Genomic DNA, 13,324 nt, shown 5'->3' with positions numbered 1-13,324 from the left:
GGTTATTGAAGAAACCGGTTTGGCTGAAACAAGAAGAAGAAATGAATCACTTATAAGTTTATCAAGTGGAAATCTGCTGTACACCAATGGAAACAGTGAAAGGAGTGAAGGTGGAGTTGGGTTTCTGGTCCATAAAGATTTTAAAAACAACATTTTGGAATTCAAAAGTACATCACCAAGAGTGTCAAGACTAATACTCAAGATTTCTAAGAGGTACAAGCTAAAGATTATAATGATTTATGCACCAACATCGAGCCATGATGATGAAGAGGTTGAAGAAATGTACACTGAAATTGAGAGTCTTCTAGATGAGCAGAAAACCCACTACACTATTATTATGGGGGACTTCAATGCTAAGGTTAGAAAAAGGCAAAACAGTGCAGAAAGAGGAACTATAGGAAATTTTGGAATTGGTGAAAGAAATAAAAGAGGTGAAAGACTTGTGGAATTTTCAGAATCTCAAGGAATGTCAGTAATGAACACTTTTTTCAAGAAAAGGGTGAACAGAAAGTGGACATGGAAGAGTCCAAATGGATTAACAACTAATGAAATCGACTTCATCCTCACTAACAGAAGATATATTGTGAATGATGTTACCGTCCTGAATAAGGTAAATGTTGGAAGTGATCACAGAATGGTAAGATGTACTCTTGATATAGATGTAGGAAAGGAAAGGAAAAAACTGACTCGAGTAAATAATACAAAGGTCTTTGAAATAACAGAGGAGGAGAAAAGGCAGTATGTACTGGAACTTAAGAATAAGTTTGAGCTTTTGCAGACTGCTCAGGACCAAGATATCGACAAGGAATATTACAACTTTCTGAAAGTGATAAAGCCCAAGAAACCTATAGGGAAACAGAAATCCAAAGAAGTAAAAATTAGTCAAGAAACACTTGTCATGATGAACCAAAGATGACAAATGAAGAGCAAGAAAAACACTGACAGGGAGAAAATTGAGTATACTGAGTTATGCAAAGCCATTAGAAAGAGACTCAGAGAGGACATAAGAAGATTTAACACAAGAAAAGTAGAACAAGCATTAAGGGAAAACAAAGGATTTAAATCAGCAGCCATGAGCAGTAATACAGAAAGACAAATGATACTGAAACTGAAGAATAGCGATGGTGTACTTATAAACAGCAGAGAAGGCATAATTCAAATAACAGAAGACTACTATAGAGAATTATACAAGAAGCGAGGGAATGATACCAGCAGTGGGGAAGACGGATTGCAAAGTAGCAACACATATGACATACCCGATATTCTTCCTGATGAGGTAGAACATGCACTGAAGAAAATGAAGAATCGGAAAGCCCCGGGGGAAGATGAAGTTACTGTAGAGTTGTTAAAATTGGGAGGAAGAGACATAACACAAAAACTGGCAAGGCTCTTCACAAAGTGCATTAGAAAAGGTGCGATGCCTATGCAGTAGAATAATGCAATCATAGTTTTGCTGCATAAGAAAGGAGATAAATCAGAAATTGGAAATTATAGACCAATTAGCTTGTTATCCCATATCTACAAGTTGTTCACAAGGGTCATTACTAACAGATTAGAAAGAATACTTGATGAGAATCAACCGAAAGAGCAAGCTGGCTTTAGGACAGGATTCTCAACTATCGATCACCTTCACGTAATATCACAGCTAATGGAGAAAGCAAACAAATATAAAACACCATTATGCCTGGCATTTGTGGATTATGAAAAGGCATTTGACTCCATACAGCATAAGGCAATGTTTCGGGCACTGGAAAGACAAGGCATAGATACTCCATATATTATGATTTTGAAGAAAATATATGAGAGTGCTACATCCTTTATTAGACTAGACAAAGACAGTAGCAAATTTAAAATCGAGAAAGGAGTTCGACAAGGAGACACAATATCTCCGAAGCTGTTTACTGCTGCTCTTGAGGAAGCTTTCAGAAGATTAGACTGGTCGCAGAAAGGAGTCGATGTGAACGGAGAGTACCTAAACCATTTACAATTTGCAGATGACATTGTGGTCATAAGCCACGATCCCAAAGAATTAGAGGAAAATCTTAATCAGTTATGCACAGTTAGTAAGGATTTTGGACTAAAGATGAATATGGCTAAAACAAAAGTAATGATGAACAAGTATGCCACGGAAAGGGAAATAATGATTGAAGGAGCAGTAATTGAAAAGGTGGAGTCATATACTTATTTGGGACAAGTTATTAGCTATAATAATGATAAATGGCTGGAAGTCAAGAGAAGAATAAATTTTGGATGGATAGCATTCAGGAAATATAGTCACATACTGAAGAGCAATATCCCAGTTTGTCTGAAACGTAAAATAATGAATCAATGTATACTCCCCACCATGACTTATGGAAGTGAAACTTGGGCACTCACAAAAAAGAATGGAAGAGAAGCTAAGAACTACACACCGAAGAATGGAACGAATTATATTGGGAATCAGACTGTTGGATAAGAAGAGAAACACATGGATTAGGCAGCAAACTCAAGTAAAGGACATTCTTATCAAAACTAAAGAACTAAAATGGTCTTGGGCAGGACACATAGCTCGAAGACATGATGACAGATGGACTAAGAAAATAACAGAATGGTACCCAAGAGGAGCTAGAAGAAAACCTGGAAGACAAAGGCGGAGATGGATAGATGAAATTCATGAGTTTCTGAGTAGTAAATGGATGGCCAGTGCTCAAAACAGAAGGAACTGGAAAGTTGCTGGAGAGGTCTTCATCCTGCAGTGGATTGAAAATGGCTGATGATGATGATGATGATATTGAAGAAACTGCGAAAGCTGTGGGCAGTCCACAAATATGCTTCTCCCAATGGATGATTAAAAAAAAATTCTCAATAAAAACGGGAGACTTTTCCTCAGATAAAAAAAAAAGATTTTAATCCTTCGAAAATTTTTAAAATGGTACAAAGAAGCCCGAGGCTTTTGCTGCACTAGCTAAAAAAAAATTTCTCAGTTACCCTGAGAGAAAGAGAGAGAAGCCAAGAAGGAGAAGAATGATGATATCCAAATGAGAACTCTAGGTGTGCCAAGCCCATACACACCAGATGTGAGCTCCTGGGGTTTCTTCAAGATAACCAAAAAACTTATTCTGTTCTTAATATTGGGTCTTCATTTTAAATATACAGAAACTTGTCATTTCTGTCGTATTTCACTGCTTCACAAGAAAAGGAGAGCGCTGACTCTCTTTAAAAATTACAGCTGTGAATTACAGGCTCTGAAAAAGTGATGTGTTTGCCGTTTTATTTACCTAATTATTTTATATTGTACTTTATAAGTAGCTTTATAGTTCTAGTTACGCGGGTTATTTTTAATTTAGATAAGTGTTTTTGTAGATTACTACTTAATATAAATAAAACGGTTGTTTCATTCAAATCTTGCAGCTATTGTTTTTGTATAGAGTGGTAGGGAATTGAAATTTTTAATTGTGGTAACTAGGTAGCTCTAACGTAAAAATATATAGTGTAATACACATCACTGCATTTACGATTCTTTTGGATAGTGTAGTATTGACAATTAATTAATTAAATTTATTAATTTAAAATATCATGCCCCAGACTAGAGCAGCAAAGCAACGGGCACAAAATGGCAGGAGTGCTGTGACTCGGAGGAGAACGGGGGGGGGGGGGTTCTCCAATGCATCACAGCCTAAAAAATGTGCAACTTGTGAAATGTTTGCCGAACTCTCTGGAACAGATCATGATCTAGCCAAGGAGGATGTGTGTGTGTGTGTGTGTGTGTGTGTGTGTGTGTGTGTGTGTGTGTGTGTGTGTGTGTGTGTGTGTGTGTGTGTGTGTGTGTGTGTGTGTGCGCGTGTGCGTGCGTGCCAGGTGCAGAGTGTCTAGAAATTAAGCGTCAACTCAGTGTTCTAATGGGCGTCTATGAGAGCTTGAGGTTGTAGGGTAGATGCCCTCGAAGAAATTAATATGAGGGGAGAGTCAAGCTCTCAGCTGCCCAACTCAATGCCAGAGCTCACTCCTGGGCATCAGGCAACACAGCAGCAATCTCCAAGGCAGAATTCGCTAGTCCCAAAGGAACTAGTTATTGTTGGTGACTCTATTGTCAGGGATATGGGGAATATATTGGGTAAAAAGGATAGATGTAATAGCAGAAGGGTATGTCTGCCAGGGGCAAAAGTTGATGACATTGTGGAGCATATATCATCTTTTAAGGGCAGAAATCGTAATATTGTTGAACATGTTGGCACCAATGACATTAAGAGTAGGAGATCTGCAGATTTACTTAACAAGTACAGAGCAATGTTGCAAAAAAGTCATGAGTTGGAGTTAAATTTGAAAATGCCTGCAATTCTGCCCATGATAGGAGGGAGTACATGATGAGAGCCTTGTCAATCAATTCGGCCGTGGAGGGAATGCACAATGCTCAAGGAGTAGAAATTTTTTCAGCTTGGTCTGTGCTTGTTAACAGGAGACTGCTTCTACAAGGATGGTATACACTTCAATAGAAAGGGTGCAAGAATATTTGCTGATGCTATCAAGGCAGTGTTAGGTGGGTCAGAAAACTTCTACCTTGGGGAGGATTCACAGACTAAAAGGTTAAAAGTAGCCGCAGACAGAGGGGAAGGTGATTCTTGCACTATTTCTATTAGAATAAGCAGCGGCCGGGAGTGAGGGATGCTGTGGGTTTCAGGGACTGATGGCAGTCATTGTGAAACAGGTGGGTATATGGGACATGTTAGTGTAACTAAGAATAGGTGCATGTATACCAATGCTAGAAGTATAGTAAATAAATTTGATGAATTTGAAGTGTTGGTTAAGACATCAAAGGCAGATATTGTTGGGATATTAGAGACGTGGTGTCACACAGATATTAGGAATGCAGAATTGAAATTTTGGGAGTTCAATGTGTACAGAAAGGATACAGAGGACAGGAAGGGAGGAGGGATCATGCTGTTAATTAAGAAAAACATAAAATCAAAAGAAGTGCATCCAGTTCATATAGATGGACAGTGCACTATTGAGTCAGTTTGGTGTGATATAAGCACTGCGAAAGCAAAAATAGGAGTGTGTTACAGGCCTAACGACTCGAATGAGTACAATGAACAATTGTACAGAGAAATAAGAGCTTTGGGCTAGTAAATCAGAATGTCTTATAATGGGGGATTTTAACTTCCCAGATATTGACTGGAACTTGTGGTTTGGTCACTCTCACACTAGTAAGCCTTTTGTGAATTTACTGGATGATTGTTTTCTGCAGAAGTATGTTCGAGATACTCTGGATCTGGTTATCAGTAGCGATCAGTCATGTATTAAGAATTTGCAGGTAAAGGAACCAGTAGGTGGCAGTGATCACAGTGTACTGATGTGGGATTTACTTAAAGATATAATTGCCATCAGGGGTGAAGGAAAGGGTTTTTGCTTCTGTAAAGGTGACTACAGTGATCTCAGACGGTTTTTAAATTCTGTACAATGGGATCAACTGATGATGTTACCAAGAGCAAATTCTAAGTGGGAAGCATTCAAGGAATTAATCATGGAAGCTACTAGACATTTCATATCTATTAAAAAATATTGTTTTTGGTTTAGGCCTAAATGGTTGTCAAATGAACTAATGAGACTCGTGGCAGAGAAGAAAAATGCATGGGATGCATATAAATAATCAGGCAACACAGACACCTATGGCAGATATAAGTTAGTCTGTAATCGAGTCAAAAAGGAGATTAGGCAATCAAAGGCAAGTTATAAGAAATCTTTGGCAAAGGATGCTAAGAAAAACAGCAAGGATTTATTTACTTATATAAACTCTAAAAGGAAGGGGATGAATCTGATTGGTCCACTTGATAGCGATGGTGAAACTGTCGATGATCCTGCTCAGATAGCAAACAAACTGAATGAGTATTTTGCATCCACATTCACACATGAGGAGTTATTAAGGATTGAAACTGCCAGAAGGTTATTAAATTGTAGCAGGGTGCTTAATGATTTTGTAATAACTGAGTACAAAGTGGAGGAGAAATTGTTGAAGTTAAACATAAGAAAAGCACCTGGGGTGGATGAGATCTATCAAGTTATATTAAAGGAGGCAGCAAAGGAACTAAGCAAACCCTTAGCCATAATTATGAGAGCATCTTTGGACTAAGGCGAGGTCCCTACGAACTGGAGATGTGCAAATGTATCCCCAATTCACAAAGGAGGATCGAAGGGTGACACGAGTAATTAGAGACCAGTTAGTTTAATTTCTGTTCTGGGTAAAATAATAGAGTCACTGGTTAAAGATGCATTGCAGGATCATCTAGACAAGACTGCAGCAATAATTCAGACACGGTATGGGTTAGGGTGTCCATACATCCCAGTTTTCCGGAATTCGTCCCAGTTTATGTGAAACTGTCATTGTGTCCTGAAATTTTTTTTTTGGGACGCTTAAATGTCCCGGTTTCTTATCACGAACAATTTTGCAATAAAAAATTAGTAGCAGATTTCGGAGCATTGTCTTCAATCATGCCGTCGGTTACAGCCTGTACATCGCCTGTTCACCTGCGGTTTTGGCCACCTCACTATAAACTTTATAATTGTCAAAAAAATTAATCCATATAATCAAGGAGGTGGTGTCTAGCATTGATTGGCAGGCCTTCATTTCTCGTGTATGCACGTGCGATGTTACGTGTTCAGTTTCATTTCACGCGACTTTTAGTTTAAGTTCAGTGATTTGGATGTTCAGACGTGTGTTTTCCTCCTTTATTATCAGTGCATGTGACTCGATCAGTTTATAGATAAAGATAAGCCAGTTTTTGTGCAAGTTTTTTAAATTAGTTTAAGCTGCATAATAAAAAAAAAAAATGCCTAAATGTAAATGCGTTTTCAAAGAGGACTTCCAGAAAGAATGGAGTTTTATTAAAAAAAGGGTAGACACGAAAATGAGGCTGAATGAAAATGGGCTCATGTTTTATCAACATAAGTCACGGTGGGAGATGTGATATCAAAGATCATGTTAATTCGAAAAAACACGCAATGAAATTTCAAACAACTGCATCATCAACTAAATTGGAACACTTCTTTGTCAAAGAAAATTCAAATGAACATGACAAGGTTGCCATCGCTGAACTTACGATGGTGTATCATTTAATTAAACATCATCAGTCATTTAGAAGTGCTGATTGCTTCTCAAGAATTTTCGGTCAACTTTTTGATGACTCAAAAATCGCACAAAATTTTTCTAGTGCACGAATGAAAACAATTGCATTTGCATTATTTCAACGAGAAAAATGGTATGCGAGTTAAGCTTCTTAAAATGAATTGTTTATCCGATTAGACATCAGAAACTATTATCAACTACATCCTTACTTCTCTGAAGGAAAATAATATCCCCAAAGAAAAGCATATTGCGTTCGGAGCTGACAATACGAAAGTTAATTTTGGAGGGATCAACAGAAGAGGCCAATGTAACGTATTTTCTCGACTACAAAATTTAGTTAATTCCAATATCAAAGATATCAGATGTATAGCGCACATATTTCATAATTCTGCTCAATCGGGAGCAGGAACACTAGCCGTTGACGTGGAATTGGTAGTTATAAAAATATTTTCTTACTTTCACACTAATACTGTTCAAATGGAACATTTTAAGGAATTTTGTGCTACCGTTGATATAGAGTATAAAAAATTACTCTCTCACTCTAAAACTTGCTGGTTGTCATCATCAGTCATTTAGAAGTGCTGATTGCTTCTCAAGAATTTTCGGTCAACTTTTTGATGACTCAAAAATCGCACAAAATTTTTCTAGTGCACGAATGAAAACAATTGCACTAATAAAGAATATACTGGCTCCTTATTCACTTAATGAAGTTTTAAAAGATGTCAGTAGTACTGAATTCTTTAGAATTTCCGTCCATGCAAGCAACCATAAATCGAAGAAAGTATTTCCGTTGTTATTGCATTATTTCAACGAGAAAAATGGTATGCGAGTTAAGCTTCTTAAAATGAATTGTTTATCCGATTAGACATCAGAAACTATTATCAACTACATCCTTACTTCTCTGAAGGAAAATAATATCCCCAAAGAAAAGCATATTGCGTTCGGAGCTGACAATACGAAAGTTAATTTTGGAGGGATCAACAGAAGAGGCCAATGTAACGTATTTTCTCGACTACAAAATTTAGTTAATTCCAATATCAAAGATATCAGATGTATAGCGCACATATTTCATAATTCTGCTCAATCGGGAGCAGGAACACTAGCCGTTGACGTGGAATTGGTAGTTATAAAAATATTTTCTTACTTTCACACTAATACTGTTCAAATGGAACATTTTAAGGAATTTTGTGCTACCGTTGATATAGAGTATAAAAAATTACTCTCTCACTCTAAAACTTGCTGGTTGTCATCATCAGTCATTTAGAAGTGCTGATTGCTTCTCAAGAATTTTCGGTCAACTTTTTGATGACTCAAAAATCGCACAAAATTTTTCTAGTGCACGAATGAAAACAATTGCACTAATAAAGAATATACTGGCTCCTTATTCACTTAATGAAGTTTTAAAAGATGTCAGTAGTACTGAATTCTTTAGAATTTCCGTCCATGCAAGCAACCATAAATCGAAGAAAGTATTTCCGTTGTTATTGCATTATTTCAACGAGAAAAATGGTATGCGAGTTAAGCTTCTTAAAATGAATTGTTTATCCGATTAGACATCAGAAACTATTATCAACTACATCCTTACTTCTCTGAAGGAAAATAATATCCCCAAAGAAAAGCATATTGCGTTCGGAGCTGACAATACGAAAGTTAATTTTGGAGGGATCAACAGAAGAGGCCAATGTAACGTATTTTCTCGACTACAAAATTTAGTTAATTCCAATATCAAAGATATCAGATGTATAGCGCACATATTTCATAATTCTGCTCAATCGGGAGCAGGAACACTGGCCGTTGACGTGGAATTGGTAGTTATAAAAATATTTTCTTACTTTCACACTAATACTGTTCAAATGGAACATTTTAAGGAATTTTGTGCTACCGTTGATATAGAGTATAAAAAATTACTCTCTCACTCTAAAACTTGCTGGTTGTCATTATTTCCTGCCATTGAACGCATTTTAAAAATTTTCGAAGGTTTAAAATCTTTTTTTTATCCGAGGAAAAGCCTCCCGTTTTTATTGAGAAATTTTTTAATCATCCATTGGGAGAAGCATATTTGTGGACTGCCCATAGCTTTCTCAGTTTCTTCAATAACCAGATACTAAAAATTGAAAAATCAAACATAACTATTTTAGAGGTTAAAATTACTGTTGAAGAAACGATTGAGATGTTAGATAATAGAATATCTGATCAATTTCTGCCATTTGAGGCTAGAAAAAGTATTCAGTGTGATATAGAAAACCAAAAAGTTCATAAGTTTAAAAACGAAATCTATATTTTTATTCAATGGCTAAAAATTATTTAGAAAATTGGTCGAAACCCCTAAAACAATTCCAGTTCTTTAACTGGATGCTAATGAAAAACATTCCAAAATGGGAGGATATAGCAAATTCTCTGCAATCATTTGAAAAAATTGAAATTAAGTTTGATGAAAATTTATTATATAATGAGTTTGGAGTTTTAAAAAAAATTGCCATAAACGAAATCGAAAATAATAAAGAATGGAATACATTGAGTTGTGTTTAATTTTAATACATTGAGTTAATTTTTAAGTAATGGACAACATTACTTAAAAAATAGAATACCTTGAACGAAAGAGCAAGTTTATTAGATTATGTTCATATTTATTTGCAATTCGAGGTCACAATGCCAGCTGCGAGAGAATATTTTCTTTGATGAAAATACAATGGACTGATGAGCATAATAGGTTAGAGATAAGTACAGTTAATGCAATTATTACCTGTGTTTTTAATTTGAGGGACTTAAACTGCACAGATTTTAAGAATAAAATTAAAAATAACAAATCTCTGTTAAATGCCATGAAGAGTTTTGCTAAATATATTAATAAAAAAATAGTTTTTATATTTATTGCATAAATTTTGTTGTTCAAATTTAAGAACTGTATTCTGTTTTTGTTAATTATACATTTTGAAAATAAAAATGGGGGGGAAAAAGTGTTTTATTAAAAACAAAATTTCGACATTTTTTTTTTTTTAATCGGGGGAGGGGGAAAGATTACTTCCCCCATAACAAAGCCAAAGATAAGTGTCCCAGTTTTGTGTTCTTCCAAAATGGACACCCTAGCATGGGTTTGCTAAGGGAAAGTCTTGTCTGACAAATTTGATTGGATATTATGATGTGATTACAAAGGAACTGGATGCAAAAAATCATTTTGATATCATATACTTGGATTTTAGGAAAGCTTTTGACACTGTTGCACATGGCAGACTACTGTACAAATTGGAGCAGAATGGTATTAAGGGTAAGTTGCTACAATGGATAAAAGGATGGTTGAGTGGGAGAAGACAGAGGGTGGTAATCAATAGACGTTGCTCTTCGTGGACTAATGTTATTAATGGAGTCCCACAGAGTTCGGTGTTGGGTCCACTGTTGTTTTGTATTAATTATCAATGATACTGATGAAGGTATATCAGGCTTAGTGTCGAAGTTTGCAAATGATACAAAGGTTGGCAGGTTTGTTAATGACAGTAATGGTGGCAATGTGCTACTGCAACAGGATCTAGAAAATTTGGGAAGATGGGCTGAGAAGTGGCAACTGAAGTTTAACATTGACGAATGCAAAGTACTGCATATGGGTAGAAGTAACCCCAGAGAAACATACCAACTGTGCGGCACCACACTTAAGGTCACAGAAAATGAAAAAAGACCTGGGAGTAATTGTGCAGTGAGATATGAAGTTTTCTGATCAATGCAGACAGGCCACCAGAGCAGGTCATGGGGTTTTGTCAATGATATACAGGAATTTTGCTAGCAGGGAAAAAAAAAGGAGGTGATTGTCCCTCTGTATAAGACAATGGTCAGGCCACGCCTTCAGTACTGCGTACAGGGTTGGAGGCCTCATTTTAGGAAGGATGTAGATTTGCTTGAGCATGTACAGAGAAGGGCAATGAAGGGATCCTCTTACCAAGAGAGGCTTAAGTTCTGCAAATTGCAGCAGCTGGAGACTAGGCACCTGCAAGGTGATCTGATAAGGCATTGAATGGACTGAGCACACTGAATTCTGATGGGATTCTTCCACTTGTTCAGATTACGAACCTAAAGGGCATAAATTCAAATTGAGGAAATACAGATGTAGAATAGATGTATGGAAATTTGTCTTTAGCCAGTGGGTGGTTAATTGCTGGAACAAACTTCCATCTGTCATTGTGAAAGTTGATAGGTTAAATAAATTCAAGGAGGAACTGGACAAACATTTAGAGGGAATGGTTGTGTGATTTTTTTTTTGGCTGATGCTACATAATTTTGGCTGATACACTTGCTTTCTTGCATCACATGCCACTATTACTACTACAGAATGTTCTATATAATTAACACAACTGGAAAAGAAAAAAAAATTATTATTTCAAAATTTCATCAGTTATATACAAGTTATGGAGCAACTCGGACACAGTGCATTAGTGATACCAAACAACTTTAACTAGACAGATGTCAAGTAGTTAATCCTAAAAAAAACTAAGTGGTCACTGTACTTTACTCTTAATGCTAATATTTAAACACATTTAGAACGTTGAACCAGTTCTCAAAAAAGGAAAACAGTTTAGTAAATTCTTTAGAATATCAGGCTTTCTCAACATAAAATTCTGTTATAATACTTGCTCATTCTTTTAGCTTTCTTTCAAAATTATTTTAGTGGTCCTCATGGAAAAACTTTTGAGAGAAATTAATCTCAATACAAAATGTCTACTGTATCCGTTAAAATTAGCATATAGCGTATCACCAAAAGTGGATAGAATTCTACATATTACGCTTTATAAAAACGGATGATTCCTACCTCTACATTCATGAGAATTTGTGAGTAAGAATTCGGGCTAGTGAAAACTTTATAACTTTTAATACACTAGATCTATCAGCTAACTTCATCCTCTGTCACTTTCAAAGGAACACACTATTTCTTGCAGTTGTAAACTATGCAATCTTGCCAAATTAATGTTACTGATAATTTACACTAAAATACTGAGTAATTATTGTATAAATAATCTTTAGACAGAGAACCTTTTCAGTCATCAAAAACTTCGATTCTATTTTCCTTCAAGCTAAAGTAACATTTTAACTTTTTCAAAAATAACATAACAGGCAGCATAAATCAAATTAAATCCACAAAGTTTTCACTTCTTTTATTTACCTAACTCATTTATACAGGTTCCAAAAATTGCAGGGCTCTGCTAAATAAAACAGAGAAAAACAAAACAAATTCACATTCGCGCGTGCTCACAATGAGCACTGCTACACGTGGTTGCAAATTAAACAACAGCTATCCATTAAATGCCAAAAACTGCTAATACAAAAGGTAAGGATATACCATATTTAACAGCTATATTATAAACTAAAGTGTTTGAAAATAAAATTAGTGTCACATTTAAAAAAAAAATCTTTCACTGGCTTAAAGCCCTTTTCAAAATTCTGTAAATAAAAAGTTAAAAAATTCAGATGGGATAAAGATTTTCTCTGAGGTACAGTCATTACAATCTCCACGTGGTCTCAACCTCCTTGGTTACGATTCAAAAGATTGTGTTCAGATGTAAACAAGAAGGTGGCGGCAGCTGGCGACATGTTATAAAAATATGGGATGCTAAAACGAAAGATTGCCGCGTTTTGTACTAGGGATATCAAGCACAGTAAAAATAATTTTAAGTTCAAAATTAAAATATTAGATAATTTCAGAGGCGTTGCAAAATAATACTCTTTAAGCAAGCGTTTTGTGTGTGTGTTTTTATACAATACAAATAAAAGGGCATACGCTGCAGAATTCATACTCACGCCAAGTTTCATCTGATCTCCTAACAAGATAATGTTCACCAATGTCCAAAACGTTCTCCCCTGAATTATTGCTCAAACAACTTACATTACCCTGAGTTAAAATACTGTTATTTCGAGAATTCTGTATGTTATTTTCATTCCTTATGTCCGTCAACACAGCTGCATTAGTTGCAATGATATCAAAATTACTTTCATTATCCGCCATTGTCAAATTACGTTCTTTAACCTCAACACCAAAATGTTTTAGCACATTCTGTATTTTTGATGTTTATTTGCACAGCTTAAACACGAAAACAGTCCAATAATAATTTATTATAATTTAACCATGTTAAACTAAGATGCATTCCATTGCACAAATAGAACGAGCATGGAAACCACAGGCTAATTCCTATCTAATCTGTGAACATAACACCATCACAATAGTTCAACGATAACCATAATTGT

General features: G+C 35.7%; 1 protein-coding gene across 3 annotated transcripts in view; it reads right to left on the bottom strand.

Moving 5' to 3' along the window:
* mof (males absent on the first) overlaps positions 1-13,087 on the bottom strand; it is a 220,151-nt gene extending 207,064 nt beyond the window's left edge. For all 3 annotated transcript variants that reach the window (XM_090368765.1, XM_090368764.1, XM_090368766.1), the window contains exon 1: positions 12,881-13,087. In XM_090368765.1, the coding sequence (XP_090224891.1) occupies positions 12,881-13,085 (205 nt within the window). In that variant the 5' untranslated portion in view covers positions 13,086-13,087. The remainder of the gene's footprint in view (positions 1-12,880) is intronic.
* Between the last annotated feature and the right edge of the window lie 237 nt (positions 13,088-13,324).

Source organism: Mastigoproctus giganteus, chromosome 2 (genome assembly GCF_048544385.1).
Source record: "Mastigoproctus giganteus isolate SK-2022 chromosome 2, ASM4854438v1, whole genome shotgun sequence".
Classification (NCBI taxonomy): Eukaryota; Metazoa; Arthropoda; class Arachnida; order Uropygi; family Thelyphonidae; genus Mastigoproctus; species Mastigoproctus giganteus.
Note: the sequence above shows the minus strand (reverse complement) of the source record. Positions and strands in the feature narration are given on the sequence as shown.